This window comes from Rhinoraja longicauda, chromosome 22 (assembly GCF_053455715.1).
Source record: "Rhinoraja longicauda isolate Sanriku21f chromosome 22, sRhiLon1.1, whole genome shotgun sequence".
Lineage (NCBI taxonomy): Eukaryota > Metazoa > Chordata > Chondrichthyes > Rajiformes > Arhynchobatidae > Rhinoraja > Rhinoraja longicauda.
Window position 1 is genome coordinate 9,880,501 of NC_135974.1, and position 24,778 is coordinate 9,905,278.

The window sequence follows — 24,778 nt, forward strand, 5'->3', positions numbered from 1 at the left end:
TAAAAACAGAAAGTGGTGAAAGCATTCAGCAGTCATACTGCATTTGTGGGGAGAAAAACAGAATCAACGTTTCACATTAAGGTCCTTTCATTATACCCTTAGGTGCTCAAGATATGTTCTCCTCTACACATAAACGAAATACAGATTGGGTGACCACATTACAGAACACCTCTATTCAGTCCGCAAAGGCAACCCTGATGTTCCAGTCATCTGCCACTTTAATTATCCGTCTCATTCCATTCTTTCATCTTCTACATTGGTCTAACAAGGGCCAACATAAGCTCGAGGAAAAGCACCTCATCTTCTTGTCCAGGCACATCATGGCACTCAGGATTTAATAATTTAAGGTAAGCACCCGTTTATCTTTCCCTTTGTCTTTTAGTACCAATTTTTTCTTGTTTAACAAAGTAACAATTTAATAATTGTGACTATAACTTTGGTCGACAGCCTAACACATACATTCCCACTGTGCTCTCCAGCTCTCCCCATTATGGCAACTTAAAATATGCCCATTTACTCACTTTTATAGTTCTTATGAAGACTTCTTGACATGAAAAGTTGACTGTTTTTCTCCCCCTGATGGTGCTTGACCTGCTGAGTAGTTCCAGCATTTGTTTCTATTTTGAATCTGCAGCACATCCAGTTTTGTTTTGCTCCAAGCACTGTATCAGATCACTTTGCCACTATCAATATTCATTTACGTGAATGGTATAAATACCGCTGCTTCCAATGCAAACACTCAACAGTACATATCAAATGCACCTCTCAAGATTTTTTCTAATGCCCAAAAACAACCAACACACTTCATCCACAGCAGGACTGGAAATTTGGGTCTGGATTTTAGCCTATGGGAATATGGGAAGGTGGGTTCCCAAATAAACTACACAGCTCTAAGTTTTTTTTTCTGCCTGTTCCCTGCATGGAAGCCTATCAAAAGAAGCCTGCAGCATTTGGCCATAGGTGAGGAAAGCAGTTGCAAGAGAGGTAAGTATTGCAGAGTAGGAGAGAAGATCTCACTTACAGGAAGATATACATGGGGCAGTGGCTATTGGAGTGAAATGCCAAGTTTTCCATGTGAGATAGTGGACATGAAGGAAATGCTCTTGCTGTTCCTAACATTAATTCAAAACTGTAAACTGCTTATCTGATGAATACAGTTCCGCTCACCTCCTTTCACTTGCTGGGATTCCAAAAGTCTGGGCAAGAGGAGTTAAACATTGAGTATTGTAAAATTGAAGGCAGGGTCTGAATAATATTTGTTATTGATGCACCACTTCTATTACAACTGCCTCAAACATGGCAGACTGCACTCCTTTCTGAAGATTTCTTGAATTTCAAAATCTGACACAATTACATTCAGCTCATTCTATCCATTCGCATGGATTCACAAACAATCCTTTAGAAAATGGAACAGTACAGCACAGCAACAGGCCCTTTGCCCAGAATGACTGTGCCTAACAGGATCCTTGTTTAACTAGTCTCCTCTGCCTGCATGTGATCCATAACAATCCATTTTCATGTGCCTATCTGAAAGCTTCTGAAATGCTGATTTAGAGTTAATTCTACTGAAATTCCTTTCAATCTAATAACCAACTGATAAAAATGTGGTCTGGGTTGACATCAATCTAATTCAATCCAATTCCAAAAAAGTGTAAGGGCAATGTTCAGATCTTCGCTAACCTCCAAGTGACTAAACCAATTCTCCACATTTTTCCACTTCCTTAACCACAAAACCTTAACTTATTACACAGTTCACTGAAACAGGGCAGATTGCTTTTGTCTACATTATATTATAATCAGCTGGATGAAAGTAACAGCCTCAGATCATCACATCCAAGTATCAAGCAGTTATGCAAAATGGAAAAGTCAATTAAAATTGCTTTCACCTTTTATCAAGCCAGGGAGTTGCACAACGGTCTCTGTGGAAAGCAGAAAAGGGTGGTGAAGGGAAGATGATTCGATGGTTGGATTGCATTGAAGCTTGTGGAATGTCGGAGAATGATGTGTTGGATGCAGCGGCAGGTGGGGTGAAAGCTAAGAACCTCTGTGTTTTGGGGGATGAGATCAGAACTGTGGGGAATGGATGAGAGGGGAAGGCCCAGTCACCACTGCAGGGGAAAATCATGTCTCCTGAGAATGAGGACATCTCCAAGTCTCATCTTGGGAGCAGATGCACACCAGACCCCACCATGTTTCTTGCAAGGACACCATCCTATTCTGACAATTTCTCCGTCTCTGCTCTCAAGGTGTCATATACCATAGGCTGGATGTATATTACTTTTTTAATGCACTGCAGTAACTCATTAAGGCTTCTGCAATGGCCCCTTCTAAACCAACAAAATGTACCAACTAAAAGATTAAGTGCAACAGGCACACAGAATCACTACCATCTGAAAATGCTCCACTATGTCATGCTTGGGTGCAATAAATATACCCTTGTTAGCAATGTCTTCATTTCACAAATGAATAAATGAAAAGATGCAGTGTTAGATCAAATGTATCAGAAATATTTCAAAACTAGTCCCTGCAAAAAAACTATACATCTCTCTGTTAGCCTTAATATATACTTAAGATACTATGTCTATTATTACACTTGCAACTTTATATTTCTGCAGTAGAAACAGCGGATGACTCTTTACGTACATTTAGTAATTTATATTACCTCCTTCGTAGTAATGTTGTGAGGATTCCTCAAATGACCTCTCATATCCTTGCTCTGCATATGATTGTTGGTATGCATATTCACTGTGACCTACAGGGCACGTTGCAGGGAAAATTTTTACTTTTACATTGTTGAACAATGAAAGTCTTTTAATAGGTCTTTGTATGAAACAACCTTCTAAATCACTTCAAGGGAAAATACAACTACTCTACTAACATCCACATTGAATTAGTCTTAAGCTTTTATGCTCATATTGTACTTGCATGGTATCAATTATCTTGAATTTAAAAATTGCAAAGATAGAGTGGTCTCACCAATCATGTAAAATGCTGACCATACATCCCACAATCAATTAAGTCAGAAGTTACTCATGGCTATTCTCCTCTCTAAATAGAAATAAATAATCTTTAATGTAGGAATAATTAAGACCACTACTGTTGATATATGAATTAATCTGCTTTTAGATAATATCGTATTGTGCTGATGATACAAAACTTGGAAATACAGTAAACAATGAGAAGGGAAGCAAGTGACTTCAGAAATTGATGTAAATTGGGTAAACATATGGTTGAAAATTAAAATGTTTGTAACGTCAATCGGAATAATGAGAAGAGTCACGATAAACTAAATTATATACTTTTAAAAGAATTTGTAAAAGAGCGACCCAAAATACCTACATGTCCTTGAAGGTGGTAGAAGCCTTTCAAAATGTATATGGGATTCTTTAGGGTACACAAATAAGTTAACCTAGACCTTAATGGTACTAATTAGGTCCAACTGAAGACCTGCAGTTGTAAAACTATTCTTAAATTGCAGTTTTATCATGCAGGAAAAAAATTACATTCTGGAAGACAGCATCTTAAACAGAAGTAGACGTATGATGAGTGGGCCAATTTTGAAGGAAAAAAGTGTCAGAAACAGGCTGCCATCTGCAATTATGTAATGTAGCAACCTGTAAAGAACAGAAACATTAAGGGCAACTATCGAGTCCTGCTTGAAAATGTACAGAAAAAAAAATGTTCTGTACAGATGATTAAAAATGTTTGCTGCTCTACTCATAATTTTTCTTTGATATTTATAGACCAAGTAATACTTTCTTATTTACATAAATTGACACTACACAATACCTAAATCAACGTAAAAAAATCATCAAAAACCAAACATTTCATCCTTTTAGTACTATGCAGCTTCCATATATTTAAGAAGAGGAATTGATTTATTGGTAGATAAATATCTTTATCCAGTTAGATAAATTTTTTAGATACAAATATGAATGGCAGTCCAAGGGAAAAAAGATGTACCATCAGGATAATATTGTTGATTAATGGTATCTGTGGGTCCTTGGGCATGTCCATATTGCTCACCATAGTAATCTTCCTGTCCAATGTATTGTTGAGAAGACCCTACAAAATGAAAGACAGTAACCGGGCTGATTTTTTGGGGGTATTTTTTGTTTCAAAGTCTTTTTTTGCACATAGAAAATGTATTCAGACATGTTTTCACCAAAATATTATATTTATATATACACATGAAAGTTATGAAATGTTTTCTGCTCGGGAAAATAAAACAAATATTGTATTCTTATTTGACAAAATATTTGGTTATTACAATGAAGGTCACAAATAGCTGATATCATAGCGTTAGCAATATCTACCAAAACCAGCCGTGAATTTTGAATGGATTATCTATAGCGCAGCTTGATTTCATGTCACATTTCACAGTCCCAGTTATGGTAACCAGGGCACAGTTTTAACAATTGGGTAAAATACAAAAGAAAGTCACGTTTGCACAAATTTAAAATATATCTTGCCATAATCCTACATCTAAGCTTATTGCACTTGTTGTTTATAAATATATTCAAGTTTGTAACCATGCTACACTCTGTCTCTACATTACAAGCATTTACGCCAACTACCAGTGGTATCTTTGACTACATTTATCTAAAAGTGCAAATAATCAAGGTTTTGGTCTCAAAATATTGTGTAGTGGAACATTTTATTTACTTTGCTTGCTGTAATAATGTCACAGTTCTGGATCTGTTGGAAGAATGAAATGTATCTGTTCTTCAGCTAAGAGTATAAATAGAAAATTATTGACCCTATCATGAAAGTATTCAGGAGACTCTTTGCTTATCTCCTTAAGGCCTGATCAAGGTTTATGCTTCAACTAACATCAATGAAATATTAACTTATTCCCATTTATTTGACCTTGATGCGTACTACTGCAGTTTCTCACATAATCATGCGGCATGGAAACAGGCTATTCAACCCAACTTGTCCATGTTGACAAAAATGCCCCATCTACACTATTCACCAAATAATTTGTTATCTTAAAGTACTTTATAACGTACTAAAAATGTAAGGAAAACTGTACAAACGCCACATGTCTTTTGATCCATGATGTCCTCACCAACCATGATGCCAATCCAAACTGATTCCATCTGCCCGCTTAAGGTCTACATCTCTGCATGCCCAGTCTGTTCACGTGCCTGTCTAAAGGTTTCTCAAGTATTGCTATGGTATCTGCTTCTAAAACCTCCTCTGGAAACATGTTTCAGGTACCTACATTATCTTAAACATATACTTTCTGATATTTAATATTTCCATCCTGAGAAAAAGCTTCTGACTGTCTACACTATCTATGCCTCTCATAATTTTCTATACTTCTTCATCCTCCTATGCTTCAGAAACAAAAAAAACATGTTTGTCCCTAACCTCTCCTTGTAGATAATACACTCCAATCCAGGAAACATTCTGGTGAACCCCTTCTGCACTCCCCCCAAAGCCTACACATCCTTGCTCTAATAAGCTGACTGGAACTGGACATAATATTACAAATTGCCCAAACCAATATTTTCTACACCTGCATCATGAAAATTCGGGTGCATTTTGTCTTTTTCTCCCCGAGACTCAATGTTCAATTTTGCTTTTTGCGGGGAAAAACAAATTCACCAATAGTCTGAACTCAGCAATTATAAATTAAGAAAAGACTCAGTTGTTTTTGTTTTAGAAGTTGTTGTGTCTACAAATATTTTAGGTTCAACTGTGAGAACCATTAACAGATGTGAGAGAGAAAACAAAGAGTGTTCCAAATTACTGAATTGCCTGGGAAAGTGTTTAAGTATTCTCAAGGGTAGATTTTAATCTATTGAGATTGTACAAGAACAGGTGACAGCATTTTTGTTATCTCTTCCTATCTTTATTTCTAATGTTTAAAAAAAAAAAGTACCTATTAGTCTAGAAATAAATCATCTGAAGACACAGGCAATTGCAGATGCTGAAATCTTGGGCAAAAAATAAAGTGCGAGAAGAACTTAGCACTATTTTTTGCTCAATAAACCCCCCAAGTTCTTTTGGCAGCACTATGCACATCAGTCATACTGCTTCTCTCTGCTCCTGAGATCTGGGTTCAATCTGACCTAGGTTGCTGTCTTCATGGAATTTACATGTACTGTACTCCAGTACTCCCTTATATTATATAAGGGATAATATATCAATCATTATATATTATCCCTTAGTGCAATTTCTAAGTGGTAAAAGAACCAAATGAAATGGATGGATATGTGAGAAAGAACAACTTGCAGGGCTACAGGGAAATAATTGATTGGGTTGCTCGGTTAGGAACTCAACAGGAATGGCCTCTTTCCGTGTCCTAATAAGTAAAACTGTATTGCCCTAAATCTGATTAAAGTCACATAAATGAAGAGAACTTCCATTGCATCATCGGACTTTCCTGTGTAACATCATACTGAAATGAGATAGTTGGTTGCAAGTATTCGTCTAGCCAGTATAACCTTTTAAAGTGACATGTCACAATATCAGCTGATGGGGAGTGTTGCTACTGAGCAAATGAATGCTGCAGAAATAGGAGTAGATCAACAAGGGTTAGAGAGACTTGGACATGCTGGTGAAGAAAAGCCCTCACAAGAGGCATGTTATATATACACTGCGACCATCCAGAACTATAGGAAGTGGCTTTTGGCAGGAAATTCTGTGGACATGAGCACTGTCCATCAACACCTGAACTGGAGGGATTCCTGCAAGGCAGACAAATGCCTGTGCCAGCACTGACTACTCCTATGGTCTGAAGGAAGTAGATGAAGAATTCTTCTCACAGTGAGGAGTTTAGGTGTCTCTCCAAAGGGCATCAACTGCAAGTTATGGCAGGGATTAACAGTATCATCCAGAGGCTTGGAAGCAAAGAGCAATTTTGATTTCCATTGGCAAAGTAATCCAGCCACAGATGGGGTTGTATTAAAGGTTATAGGAGAAGACAGACCTCTGCGAGAATAAAGAAGGTAGTACATATATACACGATAGAAAAATCATCCTGTGAGCATGCAAGAACTATTATTTTTCAGACCAGCGAGGTTGAGGATCTCATTGCCGATCCCAGCCAAGAATTGGCTGGAAAGAAGTGCCAGAAACATAAGAGACAAATTTCCCAATGAATACTAATTTTTTATTTTTTTTTAATTGCTTTGTTCAGCTATTTGAAAAGTTTTCAAATTTTCAATTGCACACCATTTTCTTTCAGAGCTACAAGTGGAGTTCTACCCCATTCTACACAGACAATCAGGTTTCGTTACAGCATTAATTTGACAACTTTCAGGCACGAGTCAACACCAAAAGTAGTAACACAACTGTGTTAGCTTCATGTCACCACCTCAGGCAATATCTAATGTTACATGAAATCAGTGCACTGGAAATCAATACTAAAATAAAACCGATAACCATTGCACAAAGAAATTGCATGCTTGTTTACTCTTGAAATAGATTTGTACCCAATCAAATGTTGTCCACTAAAAAATGAAAGTTAAATCATGCAAAATACAGCATTCTACAGCAAATACAATATAATTTAAATACAACAATTAAAAACACTTCTCACAGTCGATTTACCATACTTTAACTGTTCATCCAGTTAACCCCTAAAAGCTTGTTCAAAGAACCAAGAGAATCAAACCGTTGCAATAACAGCTGGACTTAGATCTATTTACACCATTCCTTCCAGTACGGTACTGGGTTCAAAAAGAGACAAACAGGATGAAGAAATAAATAATGAGCTACAACTTGCTGCCAATACAAGCTGCCTGCCCTCACTGCTGTCACAAGTATACGTTTACCATTTGTGGAACACTTGTCAGGAACATGCATCTAAAATGACGAGGCCAAACACAGCGGCGGGACCTCATGGCAACATTTTTTTTTTTTAAACACAAAAAGTGCTGGAGTAACTCAGTGTGTCAGGTAGCATCTCCAGAGAATATGGATAGGTCACGTTTTGGGTCAGACCATTTGTGGTGGGTTGGGGAGGGGGGTAGGACGAAGGTCAGAGATTAATAGACAAAAAGTGTGAGATGAGACGAGGATAGAAGAGAAGTGGAGGAAGGAAGAAAGGTGGAATGGGAAAATTGACCTTTTTGTTCTGGGCCTCCTCCATTACCAGAGTGAGGCCATATGCCAACTGGAAGGTTAGCATCCGCTTGGATAGCTCACAACCTAATAGTATGAATATTGGGAATTTTAGGAAACTAATTCACACCCATTTCTACCCTTCCCCCTCCTGCTATCCCCTTCCACCAATATTCCCATATTTTTTGCTCTGGCATCACAATTCACGTCTCTTTGATCCTTATTCTACACAATAACACTGAAAATCTTTTAAAAATTTAATTAATTCAAAAATAGTAAATGCCCATATCCTTATCCCTCACTATTGTCTATTTTCATTCAAATGAATGAGCTCCTGTTTCTGCACTGGTACAGGTTCAACAGGCAGATTGCCCAGCAGATCATGGTCCACATTATTGATCTTCCATTTCTCAACATTATTGTACACATTGTATAGGGGTAGCACAGTGGTGTAGTGGTAGAGCTGCAGCCGCACAGCACCAGAGATCCTGACCTGGGGTGCTGTCTGTGTGGAGTTTGCATGTTCTCTCTGTGACTACAAGGGTTTTCTCCAGGTGTTCCGGTTTCCTCCCACATTCCAAAGACGTGCAGGTTTGTAGGTTAATTGGCTTCTATATATTGCCCCAGGTGTGTAGAATGTAAAAATGGGATAACATAGAACTAGTGTATGAGTGATCAATGGTCATCATGGACTAGGTGGGCCAGAAACTAGAAACTAGGTGGGTTTCTGTGTTTATCTCTAAACTCAAAATGTTTTATTTTTTACTATCATGTCAAAGCTGGCTGTCCTCTTGGTATTTCTAGACCAGCCTTGCTGCAATCATTCAGTACAATTTTGAGGTTTTTTGAGAGTCACCACTATTTAGATACTTGGACGAGTTTGAAGGATGCAGCTGGGAAATCACCAGCATTATTTGATTTGGAACCCGCATGTTTGCACGGGCGTCCAACATCTTCCTTACATTGCCCAGCAAGTTCCAGGCCTTTATAGTTACCAATGTACTTATGGAAATTCCACATAAGATCAGCCACTATCCAACTTTCAAGACAGTGCTGACTGATTAAAGTAACAGATAATATTTAAAACTGCATTGGAACTCTAAAGAACAATTGCCTGTTGGATTCAAGAGCCTACTACTTTCTCGAGTGTATCTTTGTTATTATTTCACAATGTTGAAAGGAATTGCTAGAGTAGCAACCTCCACCATTCATTGAGGAAAAGAAAAAAATAAAATTACAATGTAGGGAACTGCAAAAATGTATCAGAAGTTTCTTGTCAAATGATACCATGCACATCATACCTTGTTGTGTTGATCTATAAGGCCCTATTGGCCTTTGGCCCATTATGTTGCTGCCTTGGTTACTCTGTCCCATCATTCCCATAGTCGACTGTCCCTGGTAATGTTGTCCACCTCCTTGTGGTGTATTGTAATGTGGCGTTGCAGCTTGCTGGTGTATCATTGGAACTGAAAAATAATCTTAAATGAGTAGCTCTGTTAAAAAATCTCTTAAACACATTTCATAAGGTCTCAGCATCCTTTAGTACTTTAGAACCATTGACGCATTTTACAATAAAAGCAGCAAATTGAGCTATCCTCATTTTGATGGACCTAGCACAAAAAATCCATGGTGACTGAATTACATTATTTAATCCAACGTTGGCTCTACTTAAAGTCATTACATTTATTTAATTTGTAATAAATAATAAAAAGGAATACGGCCAATACATTCCAATAAAGTGAGAACATGCATCAGATGTCTTACAATGTATATTTCAGCAAGGCATTTGATAAGGTTACGCATGGTAGGGAGTGTGGTAGAGCAGAGAGATCTGGGTTGCAGCTTCATAGTTCCCAGAAAGTGGCATCAAATGTAGATGGGATGGTCAAGAAGGTTTTCGGTACATTGGTCTTCATCAGTCAGGGTATCGAGTATGGCAGTTGGGAGGTTATGTCACAGTTATACAAGACATTAGTGAGGCCGCATTTGGAGCATTGTGTTCAGTTTTGGTCACCCTGCTAAAGTCATCAAACCCGCTGACAAGGGAGGTGCTGTGGTAGTCTGGCGTGCTGACCTCTACAGGACCGAGTCCAGACGACAACTCTCAGACACCTCCTCCTACTTATCCTTGGACCTTGACCCCACCGACGAGCACCAGACTTTAATCATCAACATCATCACTGCCCTCACCAATTCCGGCGCTCTGCCCTCTAATGCCTCCAAACTTATCGTTCCCCAGCCCCGCACAGCCCGATTTTACCTTCTACCTAAAATCCATAAACAGAACTGTCCCGGAGGACCCATTGTTTCTGCATGTTCATGTCACACCGAACATATTTCCACCTACCTCGACTCCATCCTATCCCCCCTGGTCAAATCCCTCCCCATCTACGTCCAAGACACCTCACCTGCTCTCCGTCTCCTCGATAACTTCCGGTTTCCAGGACCCACTCCCTCATCTTTACCATGGATGTCCAGTCACTCTACACTTCCATACCCCACAAGGATGGTCTTGATGCCCTCCGTTTCTTCCTCGACCGTAGAACCAGCCAATCCCCATCTACTAACACTCTCCTCCACCTAGCAGAGCTGGTTCTTACCCTTAACAACTTCTCCTTTGACTCCTCCCACTTCCTCCAAACCAGAGGCATAGCTATGGGCACTCGCATGGGCCCTAGCTATGCCTGCCTCTTTGTCGGGTACGTCGAACAATCCCTGTTCCGGACGTACACTGGCCTCATCCCCGAACTCTACCTCCGCTACATTGACGACTGCATTGGCGCTACCTCTTGTACCCATGCAGAACTCACTGACTTCATACACTTCAATGCCAATTTCCATCCTGCTCTTAAATATACTTGGACTATCTCCGACATCTCCCTACCATTTCTGGACCTCACCATCTCCATCACAGGAGACAGACTAGTGACTGACATCCACTATAAACCCACTGACTCGCATAGCTATTTGGAATACACTTCTTCCCACCCTGTCTCCTGCAAAAAGTCTATCCCCTACTCCCAATTCCTCCGTCTATGCCGCATCTGCGCCTGGGATGAGGTGTTTCACACTAGGGCATCAGAGATGTCCTCGTTCTTCAGGAAACGGGGCTTCCCCTCTTCCATTGTAGATGAGGCTAGGACCTCTTCTATATCCCGCAGCTCCGCTCTTGCTCCCCCTCCCCCTGTTCGTAACAAGGACAGAATCCCCCTCATTCTCACCTTCCACCCCGTCAGCCAGCGTATCCAACAAATCATCCTCCAACATTTCTGTCAACTCCAACGGGACCCCACTACTGGCCACATCTTCCCATCCCCTCCCCTTTCTGCGTTCCGCAGAGACCGTTCCCTTCATAACTCCCTGGTCCACTCGTCCCTTCCTACCCAAACCACCCCATCCCCGGGCACTTTCCCCTGCAAACGTAGGAGATGCAACACCTGTCCCTTTACCTCCCCCCTCAACTCCATCCAAGGACCTAAACAGTCTTTCCAGGTGAGGCAGAGGTTCACCTGCACCTCCTCCAACCTCATCTATTGTATCCGCTGCTCTAGATGTCAACTTCTTTACATCGGCAAATCCAAACGCAGACTCGACGATCATTTCGCTCAACACCTTCACTCAGTCCGCCTTAACCAACCTGATCTCCCGGTGGCTGAGCACTCTAACTCCCCCTCCCATTCCTAGTCTGACCTTTCTGTCATGAACCTCCTTCAGTGCCATAGTGAGGCCCACCGGAAATTGGAGGAACAGCACCTCATATTTCCCTTGGGCAGCTTGCAGCCCAGCGGTATGAACATTGACTTCTCCAACTTTAGATAATTCCTCTGTCCCTCTCTTCCCCTCCCCCTTCCCAGTTCTCCCTCTATCTTCCTGTCTCCACCTATATCCTTCCTTTGTCTTGTCCCGCCCCCTGACATCAGTCTGAAGAAGGGTCTCGACCCAAAACGTCATCCATTCCTTCTCTCCTGTGATGCTGCCTGACCTGCTGAGTTACTCCAGCATTTTGTGAATAAATACCCTGCTATAGGAAGGCTGTTGGTAAGCTGGAAAGAGTGCAGAGAAGATTTACGAGGATGTTGCCAGGACATGAAGACCTGCGATATGGGGAGAGGTTGAGCAGGCTAAGACTATGTTCCTTACAGCGCAAGAGGCTGAGGGGTGATTGTACAGAGGTGTATCAAATCATGAGGTCAATAAATAGAGTGAATGCAGACTTTCACCCAAAGTAGAGGAATCAAGAACTAGAACACAGTGGTTTAATGTGAGAGGGGAAATATTTAATAGGAGAGGGTGGTGGGTATATGGAACAAGCTGCTTGAGGCAGGAACTATAACAACATTTAAAACACATTTGGACAGATACATGGATAGAAAAGGTTTAGGGATATGGGTCAACACAGATAGGTGGGACTAGTGTAGATGGGGAATTTTGGTCAGCAAAGACAAGTTGGGCCAAAGGGCCTATTTCCATGCTGTTTGACTCTATACTCTAATAGCAGCTGGTGTTCAGAAACCCCCCAACATAAACAATTAACACCACCAATGATAATTTCTAACCTACTATTTAAGGCCAGGAATTGGCAGACTACATAGAGACACTTATATGTGATTTTTCCCATCTCAATTGTTGAAATACAAGCATGTGCATATATGCATGTGCACATGTGTTGCAGTCAACAAAAAAAATAGATTTCTCTTGCTCTTACTCCCCAAATTTCCATCCTCTCTTGATGACTAGTGCTTGAATGTACCTTAATTTCATTCTCACTGAAGCTTCACTGAAGTCGCTGTACTCGTACTGTCATGTTATGCATTATCATAAAATATGATGTCAAAATTCAACCCTCTCCCAAACAAATACAAATGTGCAACATTAATTGGCTAACAAATACCCTGGTAACACTGTGTAGGAAAGAACTGCAGATGCTGGTTTAAATCGAAGATAGGAATGGGTTCCTTCTCTCCAGAGATGCTGCCTGTCCCGCTGAGTTACTCCAGCATTTTGTGTCTAATGTGATAACTAACACTCTTGACTTCAAATTCTATATCAGTCCTCATACCCCAATTGCTCTAACTCACTGACACCATATTTGCAGTGCACTGAGAAAAGCTAATTCAGTACAAGATCCGGGACATTTTGATTTGGTTAACTTAGTATTACATCTGCATATGTGGCACTGAACCGCAAACTATGGAGCACCTATTGAGATGTCCTCTATTGGAGCATGAATGCAAAGCTGAGGATCTCGCAGAGAACAATGATATTGCTAAGAGTTGTATTCAGTTTTGGCTGAAACACAATATCTAGCATGTTGTGGACACGATAAGAAGAAGTATTACATTGTATACATTCAGCCAGACAAATTTGCAATTCTTTTGTTTGTACATCAGAAAATGTAAATGCAATGGCATTGCAACATATTTTTCACTGAATTACAGAAAGAACCATTATGCTTTGAGTATTTACATATTGTATCAAAATTGGTATCCCTTTGGACTCAACCAGTAAACTGCTTCAAATAAAATGTTGCTTTCAAGCAAAAATAAGTATTTTATTTCTTAAGGATTCCTTATTTCCATTTACTCATTCATTGTAATTTTCCATTCAGAAAATCAAAATACACCACAATTATGAAATTGTTTAACACTATTTTTAGAATTAGTTTTGCAATATTAAAGCATTATTAAATGGGATACTCATTATTTTGGACACCCCCTGAATGTAAAACCTCTGCTACTTTTTCCCTCAATTATGTGCTTCAAAGATAATGTAATAAAGCTCCCTTTACATTAGTTATGGGTGGTAACAAGCCATCCATTGGGAAGGTTACCATTTCAGTGCAAATATACTCAGTTAGGAGCAAGCTGAACTATCCATACATGCCCATTGCAAAATAAATCAATCCCCATGTTCTTGTGAAAGTGAAGTTAGTTTGAAGTGAAAGACCACTACCGTTTAAAGCTTATCTTTTCCATTAGATCTACCTCTTGACCTTCTTCAATCACTCGCCTTCACAATGCTCATTGATATTTTTTTCATTTGGCTGCTTTCCTTCTCCCTTTTAAATTCATTAGATTCAGCCTCTTATCAAAAAGCACATTCTAAAAAAGTCATCTATTTCCTCCAAGCAACAATGTCTGAATTTCACTTCTCCAGAATGTTAGAATAGGTCTTGCACTTTGATGTTCACCCTAACAATTACATGTGTGTTCCTTTCCATGGAAATTCTAGTTTCTACCTCCTTCCTAACCTGCATAAATTCCAAGTAATCCAAATGTCACAGCCTTCTTCCACACTAAACCTTGTTGGGAGTGTTCAGTAGATCCCCAAATAGTCAACAGGAATTAGAAGAACAAATATGCCAGGAGATTGCAGGCAGTTGCAAGTATATTAGGGTTATCATAATGGGGGATTTTAGCTTTCCCAATGTAGAATGGGACTGCCATGGTGCCAAGGGCTTCTTCGGGATGGAATTTGTCAAATATGTTCAGGAAAGTTTCCTAAGGCAAAAGGGCCCTACAAGGGAGAAGACAAAGATTGATTTACTCTTAGGAAATTGGGATTGGCACGTGACTGAAGTATCCATGGGTAAGCGCTTTGGGACCAGCGACCACAGTTCTATTAGCTTTAAAATAGTTATGGATAAAGATAGGGTGGGACCACAAGTTAAAATTGTGAATTGAGGCAAAGCCCACTGATGATATTAGACTGGAACTTGCTCAAGTTGATTGAAGTAGGTTGTTTGCAAGGAAAGGAATGCTTTGAAAGTGGGATGCTTTTAAAAGTGTGATGACGTGTTAAGGGCATGCACATTCCTGTTGGAGTAAACAGCAACGCAGGTGGGAGTAATGAAGCCTGGAAGATAAGAGAATTCTAGGCTCTGATTAGGAAAAAAAGGTCAGGCAGCATCTCGGGTGAAAAGTAATAAGTGACGTTTCACTGAACACCTACGATCAGCCCATCTTTGCCTACACAATCTCTCAGTTGCCAAATATTTCAATTCCCGTTCCCATATTGACCTTTCTATCCAGGGCCTCCACCACTGTCAGAGTGATGCCACACGCAAATTGGAAGAATAGCAGCTCGTATTTCATTTGGGCAGCTTACAACCCAGCAAAACGAATATTGATTTCTCTAATTTAAAGTAACCCTTGCATTCCCTCTCTCTCCATCCCCCCCCCCCCCCCCCCCCCCCACCATAGTCATCTTGCTAGTTTCACTTCCACATCCAACAATGGACCATTGTGGGCTCCATCTTTCTCAAGTCATCGGTTCTGGCTCTGATCTATTTTATACCTACCAAAGATTAAATCACTGAGGAAAGTAAATGATTGAGAACTGAGAGGGGTATAGAATGTGTGGTGGAGAAAGAGTACCTGGATTGGAAGAAGATCTTCCAAAAGGATCAGGACCAGGAAGATGGTTCTTCTAAGATTATTAGAGTCTAGGATCTAGGACGATATTCAAGTGAATGTCCATGGATGAGTTATAGTTCCAGGCATCTATCTAAGAACTTGAAACATCAGGACAATTTTCACATTGAAGGATTCGGTCTTTGTATTGGATGCAGGGACTCGGTTTCACATTGGGGTACCCAAAACTTGGAGCCAAATAAGGGAATTATTGCACTTGAATCTTAATGCTATGTTAAAACTTGACTTTGCTGCTAGTGCCCAATGATGGTAATTTCCCAGGGAACTTTATCTTGTCCTTCCTTTTGACTTGCGCTCTAAAAGTGTTGCATGCAGAATAACATCATCCTGTTTGTGACTGACACAGAATTTGCATCAAGGTCAAAAAAAGTGAACCATTCTAGAAAGTCCTCGGTCAACATTCCTTGGCTCAGTTTAAAGAATTACCTATTACATAAAAATGAATAAAATGCTGCATGATTGAATTTCTAGGCCGAATTTTCTTTGCCATTCTGTTTAAGGGGGAATCCAAATAAATTCACAGAAATGTGATGCATGCAAAGAGCAAAAATTATTACAGCAGGTTATCCACTATAATAATGTGACACAGCTATTTTTAAATGTTTACCTTGACTGGCTTGCATGCTCATGTTTGTCCGGGATCCATAGTTTGCCAGCGACTGACTCTGACCCTGCATCTGCATCCCTTGTGAAGAGGGCACAGAATGACTATAACCACCTGGTGTTCCATGGTTACTTACAGGCATATTCATTGAAGAACTTGGCATTGTGGCTGGTCCTGACTGTTGAACTGAAACATGAGTAGGACCTAAAAAAAACAGAACCACGCTCAGTCAAAATAATTTGTTTGGTTTTCCTCTGGAATAATCCAATTCTGTGGCATACATCTCAGTTAAAGTCAAAACCAATAGGAAAGGTCTACCATCTATTCCAGTTGCCATGTGATATAAATAAACAACAAACATAGTGATATCTTCAGAGCCCAAGCAATAGCTAATCAATATCACCAAGAAAACATGCACAGTAGCAACTTGGATCTGAACTCAGACCTCAACCAGTACTCCCTCAAAAAGAGGTGAATGGGGGTAACACACTCTTGCTACATCACATTATAGATGAGCACATGGGCCCAAGCCCATGACAAATTTCTTAATATAAACATCTCTATTGAAGTAGATCAGAATAGGAAAGTAGGAAATGGGAAACAAAAGCAAAGTATAGAGGAACTCAGCAGGCCAGGCATTATCTGTGGAGGGAAATAGATGTTGTTTTGGGACTGGACCCTTCTTCAGATTGATAGAGTTGAGGGGGCAAAGCTGGTAAAGAGAAGTAAGGAGAAAAGGTGGAACAAAATCTGGCATGTGATAGGTGAATTCAGGTGAGAAGGAGTGATTGAAGATGGGTGAAGATATTAAAAAGGGCTAGAGGTGAAATGGAGACCAAAAGGTGCAGATGGAGAATCAGATGAGGAAAAAGGAGGAAGAGTGAAGTGTGAGACCTGAGCGAGGGTTACAGGGTGAAAGGGAATGGAGGGTTGGGGAAGGGGGGAGGAATAAAGAGAAAATGGGAGGGATAGGAGATGAGTAGGAGGAGAAAGGAAATGGGTGACAGGGGCAGGGGAGAAAGGTGTGCACACAGGATTTATAAATGGGGGGGGGGGGCAGGGGGGAGAGGAGTTTAACTGTAATTGGAGGCTTCAATGTTTATGCTGTTGGGTTGTAGGCTATCCAAGCAGTACATGAGGTGTTGTTCGTTCAGTTTGCATGTGGCCTCACTCTGGCAGTGGAGCAGGCCAAGAACAGAAAGGAGAGGATTGGAATGGAGAAAATGGCTAGTAACCAGAAGCTGCTGCAGGCCATGGTGGACAGAGCACGTGTCTAACAAAACATTTGCATAGTCAACACTTGATCTTGTTAATGTAGAGGAAGTCACATTGAGAGCATCAAGTACAATAAAGGGAAGTGTATTCAGGCCATACAACAGCAGTTTCTGAAAGGAACACTTGGAGAGCCACTTAACAAGCAGCAACAGGCACAGCAATAATGCACTCTGCATATTGAAACTTTCAAATGTTAATGTCCTATGAACATTATAGGACTCCAATTTTACTGTTCCAAAATTAAGCAGAATTTTTGATGTATGGTTGAGGGAAAACCCATCCCATCCAAGGTGGAAGAAACATTAATCTTATCATACGGAATATCCCCCCCCCCAACAATGGATATCAAGACTGTCCAATTGGGATGGGGTTTTTTTTTATTGTTATGTTGGCTGCATTTGAAGTCTTTTGCCGAAATGCCCAAAAAATGTGGTTGATGAAGGGATGAAAACTGGTAGTAGGAAATGTAACTACAACTAGTGTATCACACAACAATAATGGACTGACAACTAACTAATTCACAGCTCTTTCTGCAGCACGGTCTTATGTTACCAGTATTTCATCACCCTGACCAAATCCCTATCTCCAAAACCTACTTACCGGTTTCAAAAGATTTCTCCTCCAATGACAGCCTATATTTCCCAGTGATGAGAAAGAGGAAGGAAAAAGGTAATTGATCGATAAGTATAGAGGAGAAAGAGATAATTTTTAACAGAGAGAGAAAAATTAATTGAAAGCAAGATATTAAGGAAAACAACCCAAAAGTGATTCACAAAGACAGAGGGAATGTCGGAAGCAGAAGAGAAATGTTACACATTATCGTGAGCAATACCACGGCAAATCCACATTTGGGGAAAAAACAAATCTATATCCTACAATCAACCTTCTAATTTTCTGTAACTAATTTTTCTGTGAAATCTCAATACCAGGCATTAAATAAATCTGAATTCTATCATTTTCAGCCTTTGGTTTAGCAGATCCCAATATCATAGCATTGCAACAAACTGTAAATAAGCGACATTGTTAGAACCTACCATTGCTCATCTGGTTCTGCATTAGTGTGGAAGGAGGAATTCCTCCCCCCATAGTGTCATTAGGAACATTCTGCGAATGCAAAGCTTGATTTGATCCAGGCAGATTCATTCCTCCTGGTCCCATTGACAGGTTTTGGGAAGGTGGCTAAGAAAAAGGAAATGGTACAAATGTAAAAAACACAATTAACAATTGCATTTTTAAATATATTACAATTGGCTAAAGATGCTAGAAATAAATTACATTCATGTAGAGAACAAATAAATTTGCATTTATGTAGCTGCCTATCATACTCTCAAGACATACCAAAACATTCTGCAATGAATGGATTTATTTTTTGAAGTTTAGTCATGGTTATATAGGCAAACTGTTCAGCTAAACTGTGCAGAGCAATGTTTTGCTTACAGGAAACAAACGAATGAGTAAATAGTCTGTTATTGATGATTCTGCACTAAATGAATACTGTTATTTGGCACACAGAGGTTATTTTGTGAAGTGCCATTGGATAGTGACAAAGGTATTCAGCATTCCCTTCTTTACAGTGCTGAAGTGTGGGTAGCTGTTATGTGTTCAACAGCATTTTTGAGGATCAATATTCAGTATTCCTCCATTAGGAACCAACAGAGCAATTTGTAAATATGCTAGTGTAAAATTCATGTACAACAGAAACAAGTTTGAGAACCCAACTTCCATCTAATCTCAGTTAGGACTATGACAAGTTGGAAACAAGTTAGTTTAGTCTATTATTATAGTAACATGTACCGATATACAGTGAAATGCTTTTGTTTGCATGCTAGCCAGTCAAAGAAGACTATACACGAATCCAATCATGTCGTCCACAATGTACATATAAAGGGTTCCAATGTTCAGTGCAGGATAACGTCTAATAAACTACAATTGAAGGTATTTGAAAGGTCTCCAATGAGGAAGTTGGGAGATCAGGACCGCACTCCAGCTGAAACAACTGGTATCAGACCACAGTGCGACGTCCAGGGCACCCTCTATTTAGGCAATTCAACAGTACTACTGAGTAGTATAAGTAAATAACTGCAGATGCTGGTACAAATCGATTTATTCACAAAATGCTGGAGTAACTCAGCAGGTCAGGCAGCATCTCGGGAGAGAAGGAATGGGTGACGTTTCGGGTCGAGACCTTTCTTCAGTCTGCACGGTGGCGCAGCGGTAGAGTTGCTGCTTTACAGCGAATGCAACGCCGGAGACTCAGGCTCGATCCTGACTACGGGTGCTGCACTGTAAGGAGTTTGTACGTTCTCCCCGTGACCTGCGTGGGTTTTCTCCGAGATCTTTGGTTTCCTCCCACACTCCAAAGACGTACAGGTATGTAGGTTAATTGGCTGGGTAAATGTAAAAATTGTCCCTAGTGGGTGTAGGATAGTGTTAATGTACGGGGATCACTGGGCGGCACGGACTTGGAGGGCCGAAAAGGCCTGTTTCCGGCTGTATATATGATATGATATGATATGACCCAAAACGTCACCCATTCCTTCTCTCCCGAGATGCTGCCTGACCTGCTGAGTTACTCCAGCATTTTGTGAATAAATCAACAGTACTACTGAGTTGTACAAGCGTAAATAGGCCGTTCAGTAGCAGTACAACAACCATATGTATCTCACCCTATTATCAAACTGCTTCGGTGCTGATCATCTAGGGTGTCACAAAAAGACCAAGAACCACTACATTATAAGTTAGCAATTTTACATCAAAAATGAAAACTTGTAGATACTGCCTTAAAGCAGCTCTGATATTGTCTTTGCCCGTGTGTATAAGCTCCATTTATCGGGAAGCATGGAGAATTTGCAAAGGAAATGCTATGAGGTTGCAGGGTGACTTGACTTGTGCGAGTGGGCGGATGCATGGCAGATGCAGTTTAATGTGGATAAGTGTGAGGTTATCCACTTTGGTGGTAAGAATAGGAAGGCAGAGTATTATCTGAATGGTGTCAAGTTAGGAAAAGGGGACGTACAACGAGATCTGGGTGTCCAAGTGCATCAGTCACTGAAAGGAAGCATGCAGGTACAGCAGGCAGTGAAGAAAGCCAATGGAATGGTGGCCTTCATAACAAGAGGAGTTGAGTATAGGAGCAAAGAAGTCCTTCTGCAGTTATACAGGGCCCTAGTGAGACCGCACCTGGAGTACTGTGTGCAGTTTTGGTCTCCAAATTTGAGGAAGGATATTCTTGCTATTGAGGGCGTGCAGCGTAGGTTTACTAGGTTAATTCCCGGAATGGCGGGACTGTCATATGTTGAAAGACTGGAGCGACTAGGCTTGTATACACTGGAATTTAGAAGGATGAGAGGAGATCTTATCGAAACGTATAAGATTATTAAGGGGTTGGACACGTTAGAGGCAGGAAACATGTTCCCAATGTTGGGGGAGTCCAGAACAAGGGGCCACAGTTTAAGAATAAGGGGTAGGCCAATTAGAACTGAGACGAGGAAAAACTTTTTCAGTCAGAGAGTTGTGAATCTGGAATTCTCTGCCTCAGAAGGCAGTGGAGGCCAATTCCCTGAATGCACTCAAACGAGAGCTAGATAGAGCTCTTAAGGATAGCGGAGTCAGGGGGTATGGGGAGAAGGCAGGAACGGTGTACTGATTGAGAATGATCAGCCATGATCACATTGAATGGCGGTGCTGGCTCGATGGGCCAAATGGCCTCCTCCTGCAGCTATTGTCTATTGTCTATTAATGCATTTAGTAACAGTAACTAGTTTGAAAGTTCTTCACTGGTTGCCAAACATTAGCACATTATAAAATATTATAATTATATAATTATAAAATATTCTCCATAAATGCAAGTTCTTTCTTCTGTATCATTGCATGATCTTTAATACTTAAAAAAATAAATTTGCCTTTGTTTACAATATTATATTTTTTAATTTGATTACCTACCAAAAATGCAGACAAGATAATTTCAGCGGGGTGGGGGGGGGAGAAGGGTCTACATAATGACTGCAAATCAATTCTGCCATCTTCCAAAGAACTAAGTTAATTTAGTTACATTAAGTTACATATTTAGCAAAGGGTTATCAGTGAAATTGCAAATACACAACTCCATGCAATATGCTACACAAGAATGGTACATTTTACAACATGATTTTAATTAATATTTACATACAACATCTTTAATGTTGGTATTTTAATGAGGTATTAATCAGTGAAAAAAAAAGAAATTTAGTTCACCACTGTTTCTTTTTATTGGTTTTGCTACAACCCTGGTAGTGGAATCAATGGTGTATTACTTACAGCAGGTAGCAAGGACTGCATGTTTTGATTAGAATCTGCTATAGTTGCCAAATACACCAAATTTCTGTGCAGCATCTGTTGATATCTAAACAAACAGAAGAACAAAGAAAAATTTAAAAATCAAGGAGAAATATGTTCAATGCAATCTTTGCAATAAGGGTGAACATTAACGCTAAACTTACATGTTGTAACATTACTCAAGTCTGGCCTTGGCCTAATATCTACGATCTATAATAATAAATGAAAATCAAAAATCCACAAATGCTGCAAATTTGAAATAAAAACAGAAAATGCGGGAAACAGTCAGCATCCGTGCAAAGAGAAACAGGTAGGTAACATTCCAAATCCAAGACATCATCAGAACCAAATTCAAATTTCAGTAGTAGGGTGCAAAATAAACATGAGCCTCATTTTCTCATGGCATCAGGTCAAAAATGCACAAGGAAACCTCTTCGATTACCCCCCACCAACAATCCTTTCTCACCTGATGAATCAGTGTTCCTCTATATTATACAAATTTGCAAAAATACCAGAGGTATCTAGGGCATAGAATGTGTGCATAGAATAGAATGTTCTGAGTGAGGGAGTTAATAACCATCACCAAGAGTAGCTTGGTAGCACCACCACACACCGAGATGGCCAAATTCTGGAGAACATAGCAGCCCAATGTGCTTGGATAACAATCTTAAGGCTTTAGACTTTAGAGATACAGTGCGGAAACAGGCCCTTCGACCCACCGAGTCTACGCCAACCATCGATCACCCTGTACACTCGCACTATTCTACACACTAGGGACAATTTACAAATGCCAATTAACCTACAAACCTGTACGTCTTTGGAGTGTGGGAGGAAACCGGAGCAGTTGGGGTCACCCTGAATCAGTGTTGCTCTACATTAAACAAACTTGGAAAACACCAGATGTATCAAGGCCATAGAATGTGCTCTGGGTGAGGGAGTCAATAACTATCATGCTTCTGGGGGGTAGTGTGAAATGTGAGGAAGATGCAATAAGGCTGCAGGGTGACTTGGACAGGTTGTGTGAGTGGGCGGATACATGGCAGATGCAGTTTAATGTAGATAAGTGTGAGGTTATTCACTTTGGAAGTAAGAATAGAAAGGCAGATTATTATCTGAATGGTGTCAAGTTAGGAAGAGGGGATGTTCAACGAGATCTGGGTGTCCTAAAACATCAGTCACTGAAAGGAAGCATGCAGGTACAGCAGGCAGTGAAGAAAGCCAATGGAATGTTGGCCTTCATAACAAGAGGAGTTGAGTATAGGAGCAAAGAGGTCCTTCTGCAGTTGTACAGGGCCCTAGTGAGACCGCACCTGGAGTACTGTGTGCAGTTTTGGTCTCCAAATTTGAGGAAGGATATTCTTGCTATTGAGGGCGTGCAGCGTAGGTTTACTAGGTTAATTCCCGGAATGGCGGGACTGTCATATGTTGAAAGACTGGAGCGACTAGGCTTGTCTACACTGGAATTTAGAAGGATGAGAGGAGATCTTATCAAAACGTATAAGATTATTAAGGGGTTGGACACGTTAGAGGCAGGAAACATGTTCCCAATGTTGGGGGAGTCCAGAACAAGGGGCCACAGTTTAAGAATAAGGGGTAGGCCATTTAGAACGGAGATGAGGAAGAACTTTTTCAGTCAGAGAGTGGTGAAGGTGTGGAATTCTCTGCCTCAGAAGGCAGTGGAGGCCAGTTCGTTGGATGCTTTCAAGAGAGAGCTGGATAGAGCTCTTAAGGATAGCAGAGTGAGGGGGTATGGGGAGAAGGCAGGAACGGGGTACTGATTGAGAGTGATCAGCCATGATCGCATTGAATGGCGGTGCTGGCTCGAAGGGCTGAATGGCCTACTCCTGCACCTATTGTCTATTGTCTATTGACCTGGCTGAATTCAGGAGAACATAGCAGCCAAATTGGGTCTGCAGCAGGTACTGGGAGAACCAACAAAATAGTTTCCTTTCTCTGTCTTCCCAAATCTAACTGTCACCATTATGTATCTGAAACTACTAACAAACTAAGTGGAACAGTCACAGAAAAGATCTAGCAGTTCAAAATTAGGTACCAATGACGCCCGGTGGGCAAACAGCAGCAGCAACACCATCACAATCTGTAACCTCATGGTTTGGCATATTCTTCATTCTGCAATTACAATCAAGCCAAGGGATCAACCCTACCTAAACTAATTATTTAGAAATGCTTGCTGGGTGCAACAGATGCAAGTATACTTAAAAATTAGGTGCCAGACCAGTGAGGTGGCAATGCAGGACCAGGTTACAGTATTACAAGAATTCAGAACAAATGGATATAGTCACAAAATTATTTAAAACTAAGGTGCATAGGGACAACTTCTCACAGAGGATGGTGAATCTCTGGAATTCTTTACATAGGAAGATTATGGAGGCTTGATCATTGTGAGTACTTGCAGAGGAAGAGTGTTTTTGTAAGATCAGGGACTTAAGTTCCAAGGCAACTGATACAGAAGAGATTAGGTCTGGGGCAGTTCAGTCATGATCACATTGAATGGTGGGGCCAGCTCTTCTTTTCTTTTGCTCTTATATTCAAATATCTATTTATTTGCTGAACAACAAGGAAATGCAAAAGACAGAACTAAACAATCTCACAGCAAATGAATCAGATTAAAATTCAAACACCCTACCAAGTCTAATTGCAAATGGTGATGGCCAATTAAACAGCTAATAGAGGGAGGCAACACCAATAACATCCCATGGTCAATGGTGGTATGGCCCAATAAATGATTACAAAAGAAAATATTTACACAGCAAAAAGTGCCAAACAAATGATCAATCCCACTTCTGAAGATCCCCAACATCACAAAAGCCATTTTTCCAGTCAATCTAATTCACTCCAAACGATATTAAGAAATGGTTAAGAACCTCTGATACACTAAAAACTAAGCAATCAGAGAACAATGCAGCTGTATTACTAACAACTTGCTCCAGAATACCTCCTCCTTTTTACCAATTAATTTCAATACAATTACAACACTGATATCTGGCAATATGGAAAGTTGCTCAGATATATCCTGTTCAAAAAAGGCAGGACAAATCCAATTTAGCTAATTACC

The 24,778-nt window shown here is 40.3% G+C and overlaps 1 protein-coding gene across 7 annotated transcripts in view; it reads right to left on the reverse strand.

Annotated features, from left to right (window-relative positions):
- The window catches only part of LOC144604383 (calcium-responsive transactivator-like), a 69,579-nt gene that overhangs the window by 30,694 nt on the left and 14,107 nt on the right, over nucleotides 1-24,778 (reverse strand). For 4 of the 7 annotated variants that reach the window (XM_078418717.1, XM_078418711.1, XM_078418715.1 and 1 more), the window contains 7 exons: nucleotides 21,685-21,769; nucleotides 18,423-18,567; nucleotides 16,117-16,317; nucleotides 9,378-9,542; nucleotides 3,964-4,065; nucleotides 2,663-2,752; nucleotides 1,887-1,919 (listed from right to left, as the gene is read on the reverse strand). In XM_078418717.1, coding sequence (XP_078274843.1) covers nucleotides 1,887-1,919; nucleotides 2,663-2,752; nucleotides 3,964-4,065; nucleotides 9,378-9,542; nucleotides 16,117-16,317; nucleotides 18,423-18,567; nucleotides 21,685-21,769 — 821 coding nt within the window. The remainder of the gene's footprint in view (nucleotides 1-1,886; nucleotides 1,920-2,662; nucleotides 2,753-3,963; nucleotides 4,066-9,377; nucleotides 9,543-16,116; nucleotides 16,318-18,422; nucleotides 18,568-21,684; nucleotides 21,770-24,778) is intronic. The other 3 variants (XM_078418713.1, XM_078418712.1, XM_078418716.1) reach the window with 3 other exon arrangements.